Consider the following 20,244-nt stretch of genomic DNA (forward strand, 5'->3'; position numbering starts at 1 on the left):
ATTACTAAACCCTCTTCTTTAAAGTTAAAGTAAAAAAAAATATTAATGTTTGAATCACCTTAGAGTGCCACAAAGATACAAACAGCCTAAGGCTGGGTACACACTGTGCCGATGGATTCACCAACATATCAGACAATTTGGTAACCATACACACTTACCAATCAGCTGGTCGGTGTGTCTGTCCTGACTTCTCAGTTGGGCGGGCATTGAATTTGCCCATCCAGTTGTTGTGATGTCAGTTCATGCAGCCAGCGTATGGGCAGTCAACGGGTCGCCTGTACACACAGCCAGACAAGCTGATATATATCTGCAGTATACATCAGCATCGGCTGTGCTACAGTCCGACCTAATATATCTGTAAACTAGGTTGTATACAGAGATATCAGGTGTACACACCTGCCGATGCACTACAGTATACAGTATATCAATGGAGTGGGCAATATATCCATTAGTGTGTACCCAACTTAAGAAATTGTGTCTTTAACACATTTGTTAATGTACAAATATCTAGTGTAAGGTATACATTATTTTTTTCTTTTTTATATTTTTATTCTACTTGATAAGCCATACCCCTTACATATGCCTAACTGACATTTCTCATTTTACCGTAGCTTTTTGCCTTTGAAATCCTTCACTAACTACCTCTCACAAAATGAAATGTGTGCTTGGTATACTTTTGATGGTTAGTTGGCTGGAACTATCATCAACCCAGAAAACTGGTAAGCTGAGATAAACCAAATTCCTTTAGATAATGATAAGGTCATTCCTTCATGTCTGTGATTGTAATTTTCTCTCTATGACTGCAGAAATCCCTGAGTATGGAGATCTGGTATTTCTGGTGGACAGTTCAGACAATATGGAAGAAAAAGGCTTCAACCAAGTGAAAGGTTTCTTATCAAGAACAATTATGTCCTTGCAAATAGATGTTGATAAATATCGCATTGGTTTAGGACAAATCAGTGATGATCTAAAAGTAAATTTCTTGTTACCTGCCTATAAAGCAAAAGGCCCAATACTGAATTATATAAAAAATAGGTTTACATACCAGGGTGGGTCTTTAATGATTGGGAATGCCCTCACAAAGGCCCAGGAAACTTTTTTTGATGAAAAAACTGAAAGAGACAAAACAAAGTATCCCCAGGTTCTTATTGTGATCACCTCTGGGCCTTCTCTTGATGATGTACAGTCATCTGCTGCTGCACTTAAACAGAATAGTGTCAGGATTATAACAACAGGAATAAAGACTGCTCCAATAGATCAGCTTCAAGCCATGGCATCATCACACAGTTTTGCCTTCAAGAAAGACAGCATGCGAGATCTAAGTTCATTTTCAATGGAAATGGCTGGAATAATTAAAGATGTTATCCAAAATCAGTATTATGTGCCAACTACACAAGGTAAGAGATTGTCAACTACTGTTTCCTGTATATGTTATTCGTTCTAGTGGGACAATGCCTTATTAAAATAAAGGCAGCCATATGCGACTGGGCTTTCAGGTTTTATATAAATTATAAATTAGGAAAAGCAAAAGTACTGTAGGAGAAAAGTAAGCTGAAAGCTAACGAAAGGCGATTACTTAGTAAAAGTCCTGAGCTTTTGAGTCCAACCTTTAAAATCAATGATCATGTACATTGTATGTATAGATGGAGTATGACATGCGTATGGTGAGGATCATAAAAGTAGGGGTAACTGAATGCATAGCCATTTAAATCTTGATCTTTACAAAAGACCCCATTTGATATCAGTGGACACAATATGACAATTATCTATCTATACGGTGAGCAAAGTGAAATTGAAGCCTCTCCATTTATATAATAAAAACTCCATTTATATAGTTAACTCACTGAGGTAAATTCAAACAGGAGCAATATTATGGCCCCCGCGAGTAATAGTGGCTACGTTACGCACTTACGGTACCCCTGGACTCGCTGATTTTTGTGTGCATGCCCTTTGACCCTCGTACAAGATCGGAGAGTCCAGTGAAAGATTGGGCGGTGAATGGGGGCAAATTAGGTGCCATTGTCAGTGTTTAAATGTCGTTACAGTGGTGGTTCACCCCTTTCACCACTAATTTAATTGACCCCATCAAATGTTTTTGTTATACTTATTTTTGCTGTTTTCCTAGAAACTATAATAACCACAACAGTTCCAAGAACCACTGATGTCGTTAATGTTCGTAGGTCAACAGGTAATATTACTTCTCAGAATAATTATTGTAAGTATAATTGTATCATTTGTGAGACTCATTCAAATGCAGTTGCAAAGAGGCTGAAGTACGCAAGTTAGTCAATCTTTTCATACTGCGCAAGCATCTGAGCCACACTGTGCATGCACAGCAAATTGAATTGCAAAGCTGATCGCAACAAGGAATTTTTGCAGAGTAAGTGACAGATAGACAGTTTGGAGGTGGTAATGGGTAGTGGTCTGGTGAACACAGGCGTGTCATGGCATTTCTATGGGCATGCACAAATAAGCAGATGTGCTCTCACTTGCTACTGGAGAGCCCCCTGTGTCCCAGGAGAGCAGTTTAGCAGTTGTATGCAGTAGAGATGAGCGCCTGAAATTTTTCGGGTTTTGTGTTTTGGTTTTGGGTTCGGTTCCACGGCCGTGTTTTGGGTTCGAACGCGTTTTGGCAAAACCTCACCGAATTATTTTTGTCGGATTCGGGTGTGTTTTGGATTCGGGTGTTTTTTTCCAAAAACACTAAAAAACAGCTTAAATCATAGAATTTGGGGGTCATTTTGATCCCAAAGTATTATTAACCTCAAAAACCATAATTTACACTCATTTTCAGTCTATTCTGAATACCTCACACCTCACAATATTATTTTTAGTCCTAAAATTTGCACCGAGGTCGCTGTGTGAGTAAGATAAGCGACCCTAGTGGCCGACACAAACACCGGGCCCATCTAGGAGTGGCACTGCAGTGTCACGCAGGATGTCCCTTCCAAAAAACCCTCCCCAAACAGCACATGACGCAAAGAAAAAAAGAGGCGCAATGAGGTAGCTGTGTGAGTAAGATTAGCGACCCTAGTGGCCGACACAAACACCGGGCCCATCTAGGAGTGGCACTGCAGTGTCACGCAGGATGGCCCTTCCAAAAAACCCTCCCCAAACAGCACATGACGCAAAGAAAAAAAGAGGCGCAATGAGGTAGCTGACTGTGTGAGTAAGATTAGCGACCCTAGTGGCCGACACAAACACCGGGCACATCTAGGAGTGGCACTGCAGTGTCACGCAGGATGTCCCTTCCAAAAAACCCTCCCCAAACAGCACATGACGCAAAGAAAAAAAGAGGCGCAATGAGGTAGCTGTGTGAGTAAGAGTAGCGACCCTAGTGGCCGACACAAACACCGGGCACATCTAGGAGTGGCACTGCAGTGTCACGCAGGATGTCCCTTCCAAAAAACCCTCCCCAAACAGCACATGACGCAAAGAAAAAAAGAGGCGCAATGAGGTAGCTGTGTGAGTAAGATTAGCGACCCTAGTGGCCGACACAAACACCGGGCCCATCTAGGAGTGGCACTGCAGTGTCACGCAGGATGTCCCTTCCAAAAAACCCTCCCCAAACAGCACATGACGCAAAGAAAAAAAGAGGCTTTTTACTGATATTTGGTGTTTTGGATTTGACATGCTCTGTACTATGACATTGGGCATCGGCCTTGGCAGACGACGTTGCTGGCATTTCATCGTCTCGGCCATGACTAGTGGCAGCAGCTTCAGCACGAGGTGGAAGTGGATCTTGATCTTTCCCTAATTTTGGAACCTCAACTTTTTTGTTCTCCATATTTTATAGGCAGAACTAAAAGGCACCTCAGGTAAACAATGGAGATGGATGGATTGGATACTAGTATACAATTATGGACGGACTGCCACGGTTAGGTGGTATAAAAAAAACATGGTTAGGTGGTATATAATACAATTATGGATGGACGGACTGCCTGCCGAGTGCCGACACAGAGGTAGCCACAGCCGTGAACTACCGCACTGTACACTGGTTGATAAAGAGATAGTAGTATACTCGTAACAACTAGTATGACGACGGTATAAAGAATGAAAAAAAAACCACGGTTAGGTGGTATATAATACAATTATGGTTGGACGGACTGCCTGCCGAGTGCCGACACAGAGGTAGCCACAGCCGTGAACTACCGCACTGTACACTGGTTGATAAAGAGATAGTAGTATACTCGTAACAACTAGTATGACGACGGTATAAAGAATGAAAAAAAAAACACGGTTAGGTGGTATATATTATAATACAATTATGGATGGACGGACTGCCTGCCGAGTGCCGACACAGAGGTAGCCACAGCCGTGAACTACCGCACTGTACACTGGTTGATAAAGAGATAGTAGTATACTCGTAACAACTAGTATGACGACGGTATAAAGAATGAAAAAAAAACCACGGTTAGGTGGTATATATTATAATACAATTATGGATGGACGGACTGCCTGCCGAGTGCCGACACAGAGGTAGCCACAGCCGTGAACTACCGCACTGTACACTGGTTGATAAAGAGATAGTAGTATACTCGTAACAACTAGTATGACGACGGTATAAAGAATGAAAAAAAAACCACGGTTAGGTGGTATATAATACAATTATGGTTGGACGGACTGCCTGCCGAGTGCCGACACAGAGGTAGCCACAGCCGTGAACTACCGCACTGTACACTGGTTGATAAAGAGATAGTAGTATACTCGTAACAACTAGTATGACGACGGTATAAAGAATGAAAAAAAAACCACGGTTAGGTGGTATATATTATAATACAATTATGGATGGACGGACTGCCTGCCGAGTGCCGACACAGAGGTAGCCACAGCCGTGAACTACCGCACTGTACTGTGTCTGCTGCTAATATAGACTGGTTGATAAAGAGATAGTATACAATACTACTAATATACTGGTGGTCAGGCACTGGTCACCACTAGTCACACTGGCAGTGGCACTCCTGCAGCAAAAGTGTGCACTGTTTAATTTTAATATAATATTATTTATCATGTACTCCTGGCTCCTGCTATAACAACCTGCAGTGCTCCCCAGTCTCCCCCACAATTATAAGCTTTATATACAATACATTGATGTGCAGCACACTGGGCTGAGCAGTGCACACAGACTGAGTCACTGTGTGACTGTGTATCGTTTTTTTCAGGCAGAGAACGGATATATTAAATAAAACAAACAACTGCACTGTCTCTGGTGGTCACTGGTCACTGTGGTCGTCAGTCACTAAACTCTGTCTGCACTCTCTTCTAATCTACAGTATCACAGCAATCTCTCTCTCTCTCTCTCTTCTAAATCTAATCTAAATGGAGAGGACGCCAGCCACGTCCTCTCCCTATCAATCTCAATGCACGTGTGAAAATGGCGGCGACGCGCGGCTCCTTATATAGAATCCGAGTCTCGCGAGAATCCGACAGCGTCATGATGACGTTCGGGCGCGCTCGGGTTAACCGAGCAAGGCGGGAAGATCCGAGTCGCTCGGACCCGTGAAAAAAAAAGTGAAGTTCGTGCGGGTTCGGATTCAAAGAAACCGAACCCGCTCATCTCTAGTATGCAGTCGGATGGATATGAGGAGGTAGCAGTGGGCGTCACTATGCTCAGGTTAGCTTCTAGGCATATTAGCATATTAGCATATATATACTCACAACAGCGAATTGCAAATAATTGCAACAACAATCGCATCAACAATCACATCTTAATCAGGCCCTTTGTGAACAATTAGTGGTCTGGTCACAACATGGCTTTACTAATGGGTATACAGTTCAGTATTGTAACTTGACACAGAAGAAAACCCAGATATTTAAATCAATATTTACTGTATTCATGTTGGGCTAGCGGAATAACAGCAATCCCTGATTTATAGCATGCTGGATACAGGAATGAAGTCATCTATTGTGGAGAAATTTAAAGGAAATATTAAAGGTCAAATAAAAAGACTTCACTACAGAACTCTGGAAAACCCATTCCTAAACAATCTTGCTTTGTTTGTATAGATAATAATAATAATAATAATAATAATAAAAAACTGTTGAATAGGAGAGACATCTGTTATTGCAGCTCTACATCTGTCTATATGGTGTTAATAGAACCACATAGGACCTGCCCAGCAGCAGCATGATACCCTTTTCAAATTAATTTATCTCTTAAACTGTTCTTTTCTGTTTTTTTTTTCTTAGACTCCATAAAAGCTACTGTAACAGTTCCGTCAACCAACGATGCTGTTAATATTAACAAAACAGCAGGTAAAGTTGCTTCCCAGACTATGTAATGTAACTATAATTGGGTGCCTGGTGAGTCTTATATATTACTTAGATATTGTCACAAATAGTTATATGCAGTCATTCCGAAATAGATATATTTCATAGAAAGTTTTATTTAGGTTTTTGAATCACAATATGAACACTTTTTATATCTTTTTTTTTAGTTTGTGAAGGAGCTCTGGCAGCAGATGTGGTATTGATGGTGGACACATCCGAACATTCCACCTCAGATAACACAGACTTAAACAAATTCTTAATGGAAGTTGTAGCTGGTCTAGAAATCACTCATTACTGTGTCCATGTTGGGCTAGTGGTCTACAACAGCAAAGCAAGATTAATAGCTTCCCTGGAAACTGGAGTCAACAAATCTCTTGTGGAGAAACTTGTAGGAGAGATTAAAGCATCAAAAGGAAAAATTTCCAATATTGGCGGTGCCCTGAATTTCACACGAAGTGAGGTGTTTGGTGATGTTCTGGCAAATAGAAAGAGCCAAGGAATACAGCAAATAGCAATACTGGTCACTCACAGGTCTTCTGCTGACAGTGTTGCAGAGGCTGCCCATCTACTGCGAAGACAGAAAGTCAGAGTCATGACAGTGGGGATTGCACAAGCTAACCAGACACAAATGGACACAATTGCATCATACCCAGTTCAACTTTATCAGGTCAAGGTTAAGACATTTTCTGATCTTTCTAAACAAGCAGACATTTTACGTAAGAAACTTCAGAATGCAATTGAGCAGATCAGTCTTGGTATTCCACAAGAAACAGAGCTGATTAGAACAGGTAAGAATATTTTTGTAGTATGACTATGGTGGGGAAAAATGTAACAGCATTACAGACTCAGCAGAGATGAACAAGAATGAGTATCTAAATTATTTGTAGACACAGAATACCAGTAATAAATATATTTAACAATAGCAGCAACAGATTAACAAATACTATAATTTCACAGTTTATGTATGACAAGTACGTTAGATCTTTGTAATACATAAATATCTGGTAAAACATGGGAAAACCCAGAATATAAGACCCAATGCTTTGCATCAATTCAGAGTTCTTCAAGGGGATCCCTGAAGAATTCTGGATAGTACAATATAAAAACCTAGAAACATACAAATTGACGGCAAATAAGAACCAATTGGCCAATTAAGTCTGTCCCTTAGTTACCTTTTGGTAACCTCAACCCTATTTGATCCTTAGTTCTTTGTAAAGACTTTTTTATGTCTATCCCAGCGTGTTTAACTTGCTATACTGTCTTAGCCTCTACCACCTCTGATGGAAAACTATTCCACTTATCCATTACCCTTCATCTAAGTAATTTTTCCTTAAGTTTCATTTAAACCTGCCTCCTTCCAGTTTCAGCATGTGTCCTTGTGTTCTAATACTTATTTTCCTTTCAAGAATGTCTCCCTCCTGTAACTTGTTAAAAACCCTTGATATATTTGAAAGTTTCTATCATGTTCCCCCTTTCCCTGGGGTGGGACAACCTGTGCTATTTTCCAGTCCTCTGGAATCACTTCTGTAGCTAGTGACTGGTTAAATAATTCTTTCAATGGTGTTACCAGCACCTCTTTCAGCTCTTTTAGTAGCCTTGTATGTATCCCCTCTGGTGCTATTAACTTACCATTTTTAGTTTTGAGAGTTCTGTTAGGACCCTCTCCTCTGTAAATGTACTTGTACCTACTTAATTTTTATGAATGTCCTTACAACTTAACTATGGCCCGTTCTCCTCTCTGTATGTGCTGTGACAGTGTGACTATAATTGTCTGAAACTGTGTAACACCATCAATTGATGGTGGTAGGAAAAGCTAGTCACTCAATAATATTAAGTGTCCATTAGTATGGACCTTGAATTCTAAGAGAATGACTGCACCAAAACTATGCCAGAGAAGTGTGCTCCACAACATTATGGAACCACCAGAATCCAAAAAGGGGAGGAGAGTGAATATCTGTTGCACCACAAGAATCCTTCACCACTGGATACAAGCACTGAACGCTATAGAGTTCTTTAGGTTGGTGCCTCATATACATTTGGCAAGTTGATGAAAACATGGTGAATATTACTTAGCCTTACCCTACTGCTCAGTAGTCATTTGCTCAAGAACTAAAAAGAGTTTTTTTAAAGTACACACTTTGTATAATTTCACATTGCACTCTCACTAAAAAGTCACTGCTTAGTTCAGCTATTTATATTATCTTATCTTAAGATGTTTATTTGATGTTTATACTAGTAATATGCCATTTGAATTTCCTGCAGGTTGTCTGAACACAGAAGTAGCTGACATCTACTTGCTCATTGATGGTTCGGGAAGTATTAGTTCCACAGATTTCAAGAACATAAAAACATTTTTGGTGGAGCTGGCAAACATGTTTGAAATAGGTCCACAGAATGTTCGAGTTGCGGCTGTACAGTATGCAGGAAATGCTAAATCGGAGTTTAATATCAGTAACGGATACAACAAAAACAACCTACAACAGGCCATACAGAATATCAGGCAGATGAATGATTCGACTTCTACAGGAGCAGCCCTAAATTTCACCCGTAAAATAATAATAGACCCCAACAATGTCAGACCAGGGAATGTGCCTGTTTATTTGATTGTTCTTACAGATGGAAAATCAGATGACAGTGTGAAGGAAGCTGCCAAGATCCTCAGAAGAGACCAAGTAAACATCTACGCAATTGGAGTTAAAGATGCTAACATGACAGAGTTGGAGGAAATGACTGGTGATCGTGAAAGGGTTCATTTTGTGACAGAATTTGATTCTTTGAACGACATAAAAAATGTGATTGCCCGACAAATCTGCTCTACTGAAGGTAACATAAGGGACATTTTTTTTACCTACTGAACTACTTTTGGGGTCTATTTACTAAGCCTTGGATGGAAATAAAGTACCAGCCAATCAGCTCCCAGCTGCCATGTCTCAGGCTGGGTTTGAAAAATGGCAGTTAGGAGCTGATTGGCTGGTACTTTATCTCCATCCACTTTATCTCCATCCAAGTCTTAGTAAATAGACCCTTAAGTATCAATAGCATATCAGTGCTGTTAAATTGCAGAATAGACTTAGGTATTATTACATTTAATATAACAACAAAATATCCACAAGGGTTGACATATCTTTCAAATGATCAATGAAAAAATAGATTGAACTAAAACAGCCATTACACACTGTTATTTTACAAGCGACATGACGTATCAGTGTCTGGAAAACTTCCACTCTGTCTTAAACTGTCAATCAAGCATTAATCTAGCACATAATCAAGTGTTAAGCAGAGATAAAGAAGCTTCCAAAATGGCTTCCAAAAATATGAAACTGGTTAGTAAAAGTCTAAAGATTACACAAAGCAGTTTGCATCAGACAATGGGACTGATTCAGGTTGGATCACTAATCACGATCCAACCACAAAAATTACTAAAATGATGCGGGTGCATGCTCAGCGCCCGTCCTGTGCATGTGCAGCACCCGTCCTGTGCATGCACCCGCATTGTCTGTGGACATCCACAGAAAATACGAATGCCTCTACCAGTCAATGAGGCAGAGGCATTCGCGGGGTGGCAATGCTCCGTTTTCTAGGCAGAGACAGAGCAGTGCAGGAGCGGAGGCGGGGAAAAGGGGCAGCATCATACAAATGGGGGCATGGCATGGGTGTGATCATGATGGCTGCGTGACATCAAACGAAGCCACAACAATCAGAAAGATGGTGGCAGGCCTCCTGCGGGCACAGCCAAGCAGGAGGCAACCTTAATTTCTATGATCAAGAAGAAATTGCGTTGCGATCGCAACTTCTGCTTCATCAAGTGGGAAGTGGGGGGCAGCGGTTAGTATGCTTGGCGGCCTTGCCCTGTGATGGGGCTCTTACACAGAAAGCAATTTAAGAGCTGTGGCCATAATGATAACTATAACTGTCTCAGTGGGCAGTAGCTATGGGGTACAGAAGTGAGCAGTGGCGGCTGCTGCACGTGGGATGCTGCATACACAACACATTGCATGGGTGGGGGGATTTAGAAGATGTAACCATACATGCAATGTCGTATGTAATATATGTGCTGGCTGCCTGTCCCCAGCAATCAGCAATGCTGTGCCTTTCACTGCCGCCTCTGCAACTGGGACTCAGCAACATTTGCCTTCACTTCTCCTTCTAAGCCCGCCCACAATCTCCCTGTGAACTTAACCAATAGGAGTCCAGGGTGGGCTTAGTGGAAGTGAGACAGGGCTGACAATGCTAGCAATAAATAAAAAGGTAACAATGGACATGAATAGTTGAGGCAGAATTGCTCCAAAGAAACAAACTTTGGATAAATAAAAAAACACATTTGCCAGGTGCGTTAATGCTCTGGAAATATGACTACTGTGCTTATCTTTATCTCTAGCATGCCAACAGGCAAAAGTGGATGTTATGTTCCTGGTGGACAGTTCTGGAAGTATAAGACAAGAGTACTTTGAAGACATGAAGACATTTATGAAACACCTGGTGAACAAAACAGATGTTGGAGAGAATAAGCTCCAGTTTGGTGTTGTGCAGTTCAGTGACCGAAACATGGAGGTGTTACAGCTAAATGGAAATCAAATTGCTATCTGGGATGCTATAGACAACATGAGTCACATGGCAGAGACCACGTACACTGGTAGTGCCTTAACGTTTGTATATGATTACTTCTCACCAAACAAAGGTGCTAGACCAACGGCGAAAAAAGTCCTTATAGTAATAACAGATGGAAAAGCGCATGATGATGTAAAACAACCAGCTGAAAATCTGAGGGACAATGGTGTGGTCATTATTTCTGTGGGGATTTTTAATGCAAATAAATCACAACTAAGCGAAATAAGTGGGAAGAATGGAAAGGTGCATTATCTGGAGACTTTTGACAATTTAAAGACTATAGAAGATGACTTGGTTTTTGCAGTCTGCAATCTTCAAGAAGGTCAGTCCAAAACTCTTATTGTATAGTCTGCAACTTTAATACAATTATACATTTGGTGAAGCACAAATCACATTTCCGGTTGGTATGCTATAGTATTTTACTCACTTGGTTGGGTTTGTTGGAAATATGCATGTACAGGCTTGAGGATGTAGTAGAGTTTCTGTACAACTACGAACAGCTCAGTTACTAAACCAGCAGAGTGGTTTAATTAAGAGATGAGTGGTTTCGGTTTTACTCGGATTTACTCGGTTCTCAAAACGGCATTTTATTGACTCACGGATGTCTCGTGTTTTGAATAGCCAATAAGATGCCATTTGAGAACCAAGTAAATCTGAATAAAACATCTCAAGTTTAATTGAAGATAAAGCTGGTACAGCCGTACTCGTACTGGTAGATGGCATGGAGCAGGGTGTCATACTTCCCACTAGCTAGTGAGTGCAGTATATGAAGGTACCAGGGAGCAGTGTAGGATCTAAAATTACATATGTGCAAATTTGGATTGAGCTGGATTCACCTGGATCTCAAAACGGCATCTAATTGGCTCTCGGATGTCACATGTTTTGGATAGCCAATAAGAAAAATCAGGATAAATCTGAACTTGCACTAATTTGGCATTAAGAACTGAGTAAATCCAAGCCCACATTTCTCTATCTAAAACAGCTGGTAATCGTAGGTTTCACTGGAGATAAGTGGAAAACTACTATTTCCCACTGTAGCACTCTCAGAGTCTCAAGATTGCTCTGCACATATTCAGTAAAAGCCTTTGTGTCCATCTTGGAACATGGAATGAAGCTTCCTTGGAGCAGCAACAGTAGTGCACTCCACTTTCAACAGGGTTCTATAGTATTAGTATTTACATACTACTGACTAACACTTATCACAACATGAATTAAATGACATGTTAATCTAATTGAAAACTATGTTGCATTTATTTATTTTTTATTTATTTTAATGTGCCAATGTCTCCTGTAAGGCTCTACAGAGTATTAATATGTACATGCAAAGTATTATAAAAATTTAATTATTTAATATTTATGCAAACATTAAACAATAGATATATCAAACTAAATTTAAATCAACATTTTTGCATTTTATTAATTTCTTTTATGAAAACACACACATATTTTTACATTATCATAAACATATATTGTACATTCTAATTTTTTATTGTTTTATTGAAAAAGCTATGTTGTTATGTTCCGTCTGTTGCTTTAAGTCACTGAAAATACTGTATGACCTCATTTTCAAGGAATGTTTTCTGTGCCTAGCTCAAGTAGTTACAGAGAATAGGCATCTACAGTCTTACAAAGTTATTACTAATGTTCTTATCGCCGAGAGTCATGTTTGGAATGGTTGAACATCATTATAGCCTTCATGATAAAGAACACTCAGCAATATTATTTATCACCATGTGAACAGGGTGGCCTAAACCCCTTATAGTAATATGTTTCAGTTCATTTAAGCATTTTCTTGTATGCAGCTTTACTGCTATCCTCTGTCTGAAAGCAAAACCTTCAGTAAGACATGTCCGTGATATAATGAATAGAGTGACGTTTTTGTATTATTGAAATTGTCACAACATATCTGTAATTCTCTCCTCTGCTAAGTTGTAAAAATACATTTTTATTTTGTAGCCCAACCCAACTCCTTGTCAACATGGTGGTCTCCCTTGTTTAAGACAGTTGTGCAATTTATACATTAAAATGTGGATTTTGATCCATTATTGCATTATAGGGAGCCATTGTAGACCATGACATAGAGGAGTATTACATTATTATTATTTATTTACATAGCGCTACCCATTTACGCAGCACTGTACAGAGAATATTTGTAATCAGCAGCCGCTGCTGCCCCTGCACCAGAGCAATGTCCAAAGACTGCAGGGGGGAGCTGGCCAGGACATATGAACTTACATTTGAAGTTTGTATGTAACATATGTCCTGGCTTCATTCCCTGGGCAGCCACCGCAGCAAGTCACACACTGCTCAGCCTGTCAATCATCATTTGGCCCGTTCCCAGACGCCTGTGAAACCAGCACTGCAGAAAATGCACCATAGTTCTGTGCAGTATAATGTAACATATGCAAAATATATAATTCAGGTGCACAATCCTAGTGTAGGAGGTGGGCCCTCAGAGAGTTGGGTCTACCAGTGGTCTGTGGTGGCGGCACTAAGTAGCCATAGTTACATCTGTCTGCCATGTGCCGTCACATGACCAGAGAGTGGTGGCTGCCACTGATTAGACCCACAGCCACCGCCAGCACTGTGTAAAAGGAGGACGTCTCATACAGAGATATCCTTCAGTGGTTTGCTTAATGAATTCAGTGGTACCCTTCAAGGACCGATGCCCTTAGGAAGATGCCTACAGCTGCCTAATGGTAGTGCTGGCCCTGAGTATAGAAGATACTATTGAATTGGAAAAGAGTAAACCTCAATACATTTCTGTAAAAATGGAGTCCTAATTGTATCATATCATTAAGGTTCCCTGTGTGGCTAACAAACTAATAAATGTAGTACACTTTAGTGTTATATTTTTTCCCCCATCTATTTAAGACTTTGGGGTACATGTACTAAGCAATGATAAGGAAGAGTTGAGCCCTGAGGAAGCCATGGTGGCATGGTCGTGGGCTGCTTCTTAGCCAATGTTAAAAATCTAATGTGAATTGTTTCTGTGATAATGTACCCATGTAACTGATTGTCTCTTAACCAGAGCTCCTAGCAGCACAGCATAGCTCCCTTCATTCTTCCGCTGCCGGTGGCGGCTAATTATATCTAAGCCATCAGACGGAGAGTGGAGATCCCGCGGGCTATAGCATCTGGCACTACAAGCTAAGCCGTCTTACAGCTGGCGGCGTGAATATCAGCAGCGGGCAGAGTGCACCGGGAGTGCACAGAGATAGAACAGGGGAGAGCCCTGGACTCACACCAACTGACCGCACAGGCTGAACTCATACAGAGCCAGCGGTGCGATCAGGAACCACTGGGCAATGATTATACAGAAATTACAAAGGGGAATAAGACCGGTGTGCCACTTAACATAACAACTATTAGTGATCCAGTAAATCTATTGATATAGATTATGCTACAATAAATAATATATGTGGATCATATTTTGTTAATATGAGTCGTGTAACAATGGTATTAATGCCTCTCCACTGAACCCGTGATATAGTGATATAAATGCGGAATTTATATTACATTGCCCCAGCTAATAAAGAACACCTATGTGAATGAATAGATAACATTTTAAGACTAGATGAACCACAGTTCTCTTGGATTTATTGCAACTAAATAACTGTTATTCTAAGAATATAATATCAATAAGGAAAAGATACTTTTGTCGCAGTATACCAGAGTATATGTGGGAATGTTACAAATGTGTGACATGCCGGCTATAAAAAGGTGGAAGCAATACCACATGAAGAACAAGGTGTTTAATAGAGACAAGTTAAAACGACTGGAGAAAAATAATGTGGAAGACAAAATAATAGGCCTATACATTAACACAGAATTCATTGGCAAAAAAAATAGTTTAATATAAATAACGAGATTCACATAGAAAAACATTGACTTGAGTTTTTGTAGTTTTAATATCTCACTTTATTTTCATATCACACTATATTTTAATATTTCACCAGTCCTTGAATAATTGTAATATATATACAATAAATACAAGTCATTTGAACCATTTATTGTGGTTCCAGTGCATCCAGAAAATATGTTTTTGCTTTTTCTTGTTCTTCTATGACAGTTTACATACAGAATGGTTTACTCTCTAGTCTATCGTTGGATTTCAATGTTTCTGCTAACAGATATAAAGTGTTGTTTTCTTCTACTCACAGAATGCTCAAGATTAGAATTGGCGGATATTGTTTTTGTGATTGACTCATCTGGCAGTATAAACACTGATCAGTATAAAATAATGAAAGATTTTATGATATCGTTGGTGAATAAATCAAATGTTGGACCAAATAAAGTTCAGTTTGGAGCTCTAAAATACTCAGATGACCCTACAGGGCTGTTCGACCTCAACCAGTATAGCAGTAAAATGGAGATTGTTAAAGCAATTGAAAATGATGTATCAATAGGAGGAAACACATATACTGCAGAGGCCCTGGCATTTTCAAAGAGATTTTTTGAAGAAAGACATGGCAGTCGTAAGCATTCGGGAGTCCCTCAGATTGTGATCATTATAACTGATGGTGAATCTCATGATCGTGATAGACTCAATGAGACCTCAAAATCACTACAAGAGAATGGTATTACCTTATACGCAATTGGTGTTGCTGAGGCAAAGACTGAAGAACTGCAGATAATGGCAGGATCCAAGGGCAAATGGTACTTTGTGAAGGAGTTTGGTGGATTAAATGACATTTTGACAAATATATCACAGGCTGCATGCAACAGAACAGGTGAGTCATATTCTTAAATGTTTAGTAAAAAAATGTCAGACAATTCATATAATTGGAAAGTGTGATGTCTTCAGTTTTAATAAAATGTTTGTGTCATGATAATTGTATTAAATATGTTGACTATTTCAAGTCTTACATTTAGTAACATTTTTCAAGTAGTATCAGTGAATTAAGACTACAGTGTTACATTTTCCTGAATTTTTTTTAGAGTTTCTTTTGAAATTGACAAAATAGGGATAGGACATTAAACTCTAACAAATAAAATGGTTCTGGGTGCAAACATGAAACTGAAGCAAGAGTTTAAGTAGCATTATACAACAATATAAACATTGATTTAAAAGACATGCTTTTATAAAAATGTTGCCTAAAAGTGTTTCTCTATTGCAGGTCCAAATTTGTAGTGCTTGTAGTTCTGTCATTTTGTAAAAAATGTTTTTGTAAGTTTGCTGCCAAGCATTAAAAAAAAGAAAATATTTGTATTATTTTAAATTCCAATGGAATACATTTACTGTTTTCCTTTTTACAAAGGTGTTTGGTGAATAGTTAGGTCTCTGGAACTCTGTGTCTAGAGCGGAAATGAAATGGGAAGCAAAATATGGTCAATTAACTCTATGCCAGGATGTCTGGGGTGAAAATTGGACGATCTGCTTTATCATTATTGTGTGCTGTATATAATTGTGATTTGTACAAAAAAATTACCAATTAATTAATACCCATAAGAGTCACATTTCACATTTCTGGATATGTTGGAACTTTATTAGTTAGACACTATACTTAGACAGTTAAAAGTCAGACAGAGTCAAAAGTCAGACAGGGAAAAAAGTCAGAAAGTCAAAAGTCAGACAGGGTCAAAAGTCAAACACAAACATTTTTTGGGGGGATTTCTGTGTTGCTTACAACTTTTGCCTCATTTACTATCCATATCACAAACTATTACCTTTTAGTAAAGTTGTGGTGAGTGAAGCAAGACACCAAGCCAGAATTTCACCAAATTTGGGTTAAAAATGTTTAAAAACACCCCAATTTTTTTTGGGGTGTCTGACTTATGACCCTGTCTAACTTTTGACCCTGTCGGACTTTTGACTGTCTGACTTTTGACCCTGTTTGACTTTTGACTGTCTGATTTTGACCCTGTCTGACTTTTGACCCTGTCTATATTTTAACTGTCAACCATATAGTGTCTAACTAATGACTGTCTATCTTTTAACTGTCTATGAGATATACCACACCCCCATACTCTACACTGATGGAGAGTCTGCACCTAGCATGGAGTTGGTGCACAGTTCGTTTGTGCTACTAATAGTTGCATCTAAAGATGGGCCAAGCAGGATTTCATCTTCAGAAGACGCTGAAAGTGGTCATCTCAGTGATTGCACATTCAGATGCATGACTAGGGAAGGGCTTATACCAGTATTAGCATAAAGCCGCAGATGCTACAGAGGCATAAGATTCAAGCACAGATGCAGCAGCCCATAAGGCCCGTAAGGCAATTTTCCTACAGTACCTAAAGTCACACCTGTCATGATATTATAGCTGGCGAAGGTCTGTAGATATTTATAAACACTGAGAAATAGTTTTTTTTAATGAATATAGGGTATTTAGAATTTTATAGTATTTTTGTACAATTATATACCAATTATAAATATTCTCCAGCACGTGTAATATAGCAACACACAAATTTGGAGAAATCATCATTGATTCCAATCATCAAATGCTGATTCTACACAATTTTTACAGACACTGATAAATGTAATTTTATTGTTTTATTACAGTTTTATTGTTATGATGCCTGTATTGCATAATGCTGACTAGTTTTATATATTTACTTTATTAATAATATGCTTCTACAGAATGTACAGCAGAAGAGATGGACTTAATTTTTCTGATTGATGGTTCCAATAGCATTAGCCCGACAAACTTTGAAGAAATAAAAAATTTCATGGTATCTGTCATTGATGATTTTGATATTGGCCCTAACAAAGTTCACGTGGGCGTTGCTCAGTATAGTGATATTTACAAACCAGAGTTCCAGTTAAAGACATATCTGGATAAGGGGAGTATAAAATCCGAGATTGGAAAAATCACACAGGTATCTGGATCCACATTAATTGGCAAGGCACTTACTCTAACTGACTCTGACTTCTTCAACCCATCAGCTAATAGTCGTATTAATGAGGGTGTCCATCAGATGTTGCTGGTGATAACAGATGGAGACTCATATGATGAAGTTGCAAAGCCAGCAGAGGCTCTCAGAAACAAAGGCATTAATGTATATGCTGTGGGAGTGGGAAACGTGTCTGAGACTCAACTTCTTCAGATTGCGGGGTCAGCAAAGTCAAGATTTTCTGTTGACAAATTTAGCGAATTAAAAACCATCAAATCGAGAATTGTCAGGGAAGCCTGTACACCAGAAATTGCTAACAGTAAGTACGACTTTATTTCTTCATTAACTTTAATTGATCAATAGTACCTCAAAGTTGTGAAATGTGAATTGGGTTATTTTATAACTGCTGACATTTATGTCTGAGTAAAGATAATATTGGTACTATAGAAAAAATCTTAAGAGTAGCAAAAACATTTCTGGCTCAACAAAACTATTAAAGAGTACTATGTATTTCCAGGACATCATTATATGTAAGATTTCCATTTTGTCAAAATGGATTTAGACAGTTATATAATGATGAAATGGGCATAACTTTAATCAGAAGCAATGCAACATCACTGTTCTCCCGGTGTACATAAGGCAGGCTGTTTCCTGTTTGTTACCATTATTATTGCTTTATGATGCAACTATAGATAGATCGATAGATAGATAGATAGATAGATAGATAGATAGATAGATAGATAGATAGATAGATAGATAGATAGATGGATGGATGGATGGATGGATGGATGGATGGATAGATAGATAAATAGATAGATAATGCAAAGTTAAAAGATTCCGGCACTCCCATATAACAAATGCAGCCACCTGTGTGCCTTTACTATAAACAATATGTCTACCTTACCAAATTAGACCTAGTAAGGAGAATGGCCAGGGCCGGCAGCAGAAATCTTGGGGCCCGATACATGGATATCTCTGCTCTGGAGGGAGAGAGAAAGAGAGTTTCAGGGAGAGAGTGTCAGGGACGGAGAGAGTGAATCAGAGAGAGAGTGTCAGGGAGAGAGGAAAGAGAGTGTTAGGCAAAGAGAGGGAGAGAGACAGTGAGAGAGACTGTCAGTGAGAGAGAGAGGGAAGAGAGTGTTAGGTAGAGAGAGAGGGCGAGAGCAAGCTGAAGAGACATTACCTGTCTACAAAACGTGTCTCTCATGGGAATGGGCACTTCTCGGCATTAGGCCCTGACCCCTAAACACCAGCAAATCGCGGTACTGCTGATCTGCTGCCGAGAACCAGCCCTGGTGGTCGGGAAGGGGGTGGGGTTGTTCCAGTGAACCTTGGGGCCCTTCAGGACCTTGGGGGTACCCTTTTTACTCCCCTGTCACCAGCCTGAGTACGGCACTGCAGGAATTTATATAATCAAAAAATGTGTTTATGTAGAAAGTCAGTTACATACTGCTGAATAAGGTCATCTTTTCAACGTGCCTTCATCAAGACAGAGAGATGCAGTGTAATATAGACAGCATACAACCAGATGTGATATAAGTATAAAAAATATACCAAGATCAATAGACCATGCCTCTGCATTATTTAAGCTAAAGGGACTGATAAGTAAAGCCCTTTAATCTTTGAACCAAGTTGAAAAAGAGGAAGAACCCTGATGTAAGCAATATTATGCTTCAGTTTTTATATTTATTAATATATTTTAAAAAATTAACACTCCTTCCATACGTAGAATTAAGATGTAGCATGTGTGGTTGGTAGAAGTGGCAGCAGTATTTAAGAAAAAAACAAAACAAGATATCTACACATTCTGAGAGGATACCAGGCCAGACTAGACAAGCTAGGTCTCCAGTTGCTATTTGACTAAAATTTAAAAGCAACTTCTGCTGGTTCTTGGCTGTTTCTGCTCTTGGGCATTGGCGTCAAGAGGGAGGGGCGGGTACTAATTACCTGGGTCTGCTGAAGGGGCCGCCAGGGGCCCAGGTCTGCTACCATTCCCCCCTCAGAGTATACTTACCTTCATCCGGGAAGTGGGTCCCTCCACCACGGCCAGCGCCAACTTCCCAGTGACATCTTTGGGAAGATGGTGCTGCACATTGAGAGCAAAGACTCTGGAGAGCCATATCCCCAATTATAACTGGAAAGATGGCACTGGATGAGGAATTGCCCTCCCCGGATTTGAATGGTACCCCTTGTAGTGCGCGCAGTGGCCCCCCAATTAATATTTTTAATATTATTTATATTCATCATTAGGATCAGTTGTGTGGTGAGGGACAAAATTTCCTTCTGTTTGTCCCCATATTTTATGATTGCCATCCACCTGCACTGGTTTTTCTATTACTTTTAGCATAAATAATCTGAATTGGTGCTGGACCACCAATACTATGCACCCCTGCAAGTGCTCTGAGGCACCCTGCGGTGCCTGGGCAAACAGCTTGAGAACCACTGATCTAGGCCCATCAATTTCAATTGAATACAGTAGACATAGTATACCATTTATTGAACATTGAAGGCAAGAAAAATAGCAAATAA

At 39.6% G+C, this 20,244-nt stretch overlaps 1 protein-coding gene across 1 annotated transcript in view; it reads left to right on the plus strand.

Annotated features, from left to right (window-relative positions):
* Positions 1 to 617: 617 nt before the first annotated feature.
* The window catches only part of LOC134929591 (collagen alpha-6(VI) chain-like), a 177,810-nt gene continuing 158,183 nt past the window's right edge, over positions 618 to 20,244 (plus strand). The window contains exons 1-9 of the mRNA XM_063925180.1: positions 618 to 719; positions 807 to 1,397; positions 2,126 to 2,188; positions 6,190 to 6,255; positions 6,438 to 7,058; positions 8,533 to 9,093; positions 10,649 to 11,200; positions 15,042 to 15,611; positions 17,462 to 18,034. Of these exons, the coding sequence (XP_063781250.1) occupies positions 653 to 719; positions 807 to 1,397; positions 2,126 to 2,188; positions 6,190 to 6,255; positions 6,438 to 7,058; positions 8,533 to 9,093; positions 10,649 to 11,200; positions 15,042 to 15,611; positions 17,462 to 18,034 (3,664 nt within the window). The 5' untranslated portion in view covers positions 618 to 652. The remainder of the gene's footprint in view (positions 720 to 806; positions 1,398 to 2,125; positions 2,189 to 6,189; positions 6,256 to 6,437; positions 7,059 to 8,532; positions 9,094 to 10,648; positions 11,201 to 15,041; positions 15,612 to 17,461; positions 18,035 to 20,244) is intronic.

The sequence above is a fragment of the Pseudophryne corroboree genome, chromosome 5 (assembly GCF_028390025.1).
Source record: "Pseudophryne corroboree isolate aPseCor3 chromosome 5, aPseCor3.hap2, whole genome shotgun sequence".
In the NCBI taxonomy this organism is placed as follows: Eukaryota; Metazoa; Chordata; class Amphibia; order Anura; family Myobatrachidae; genus Pseudophryne; species Pseudophryne corroboree.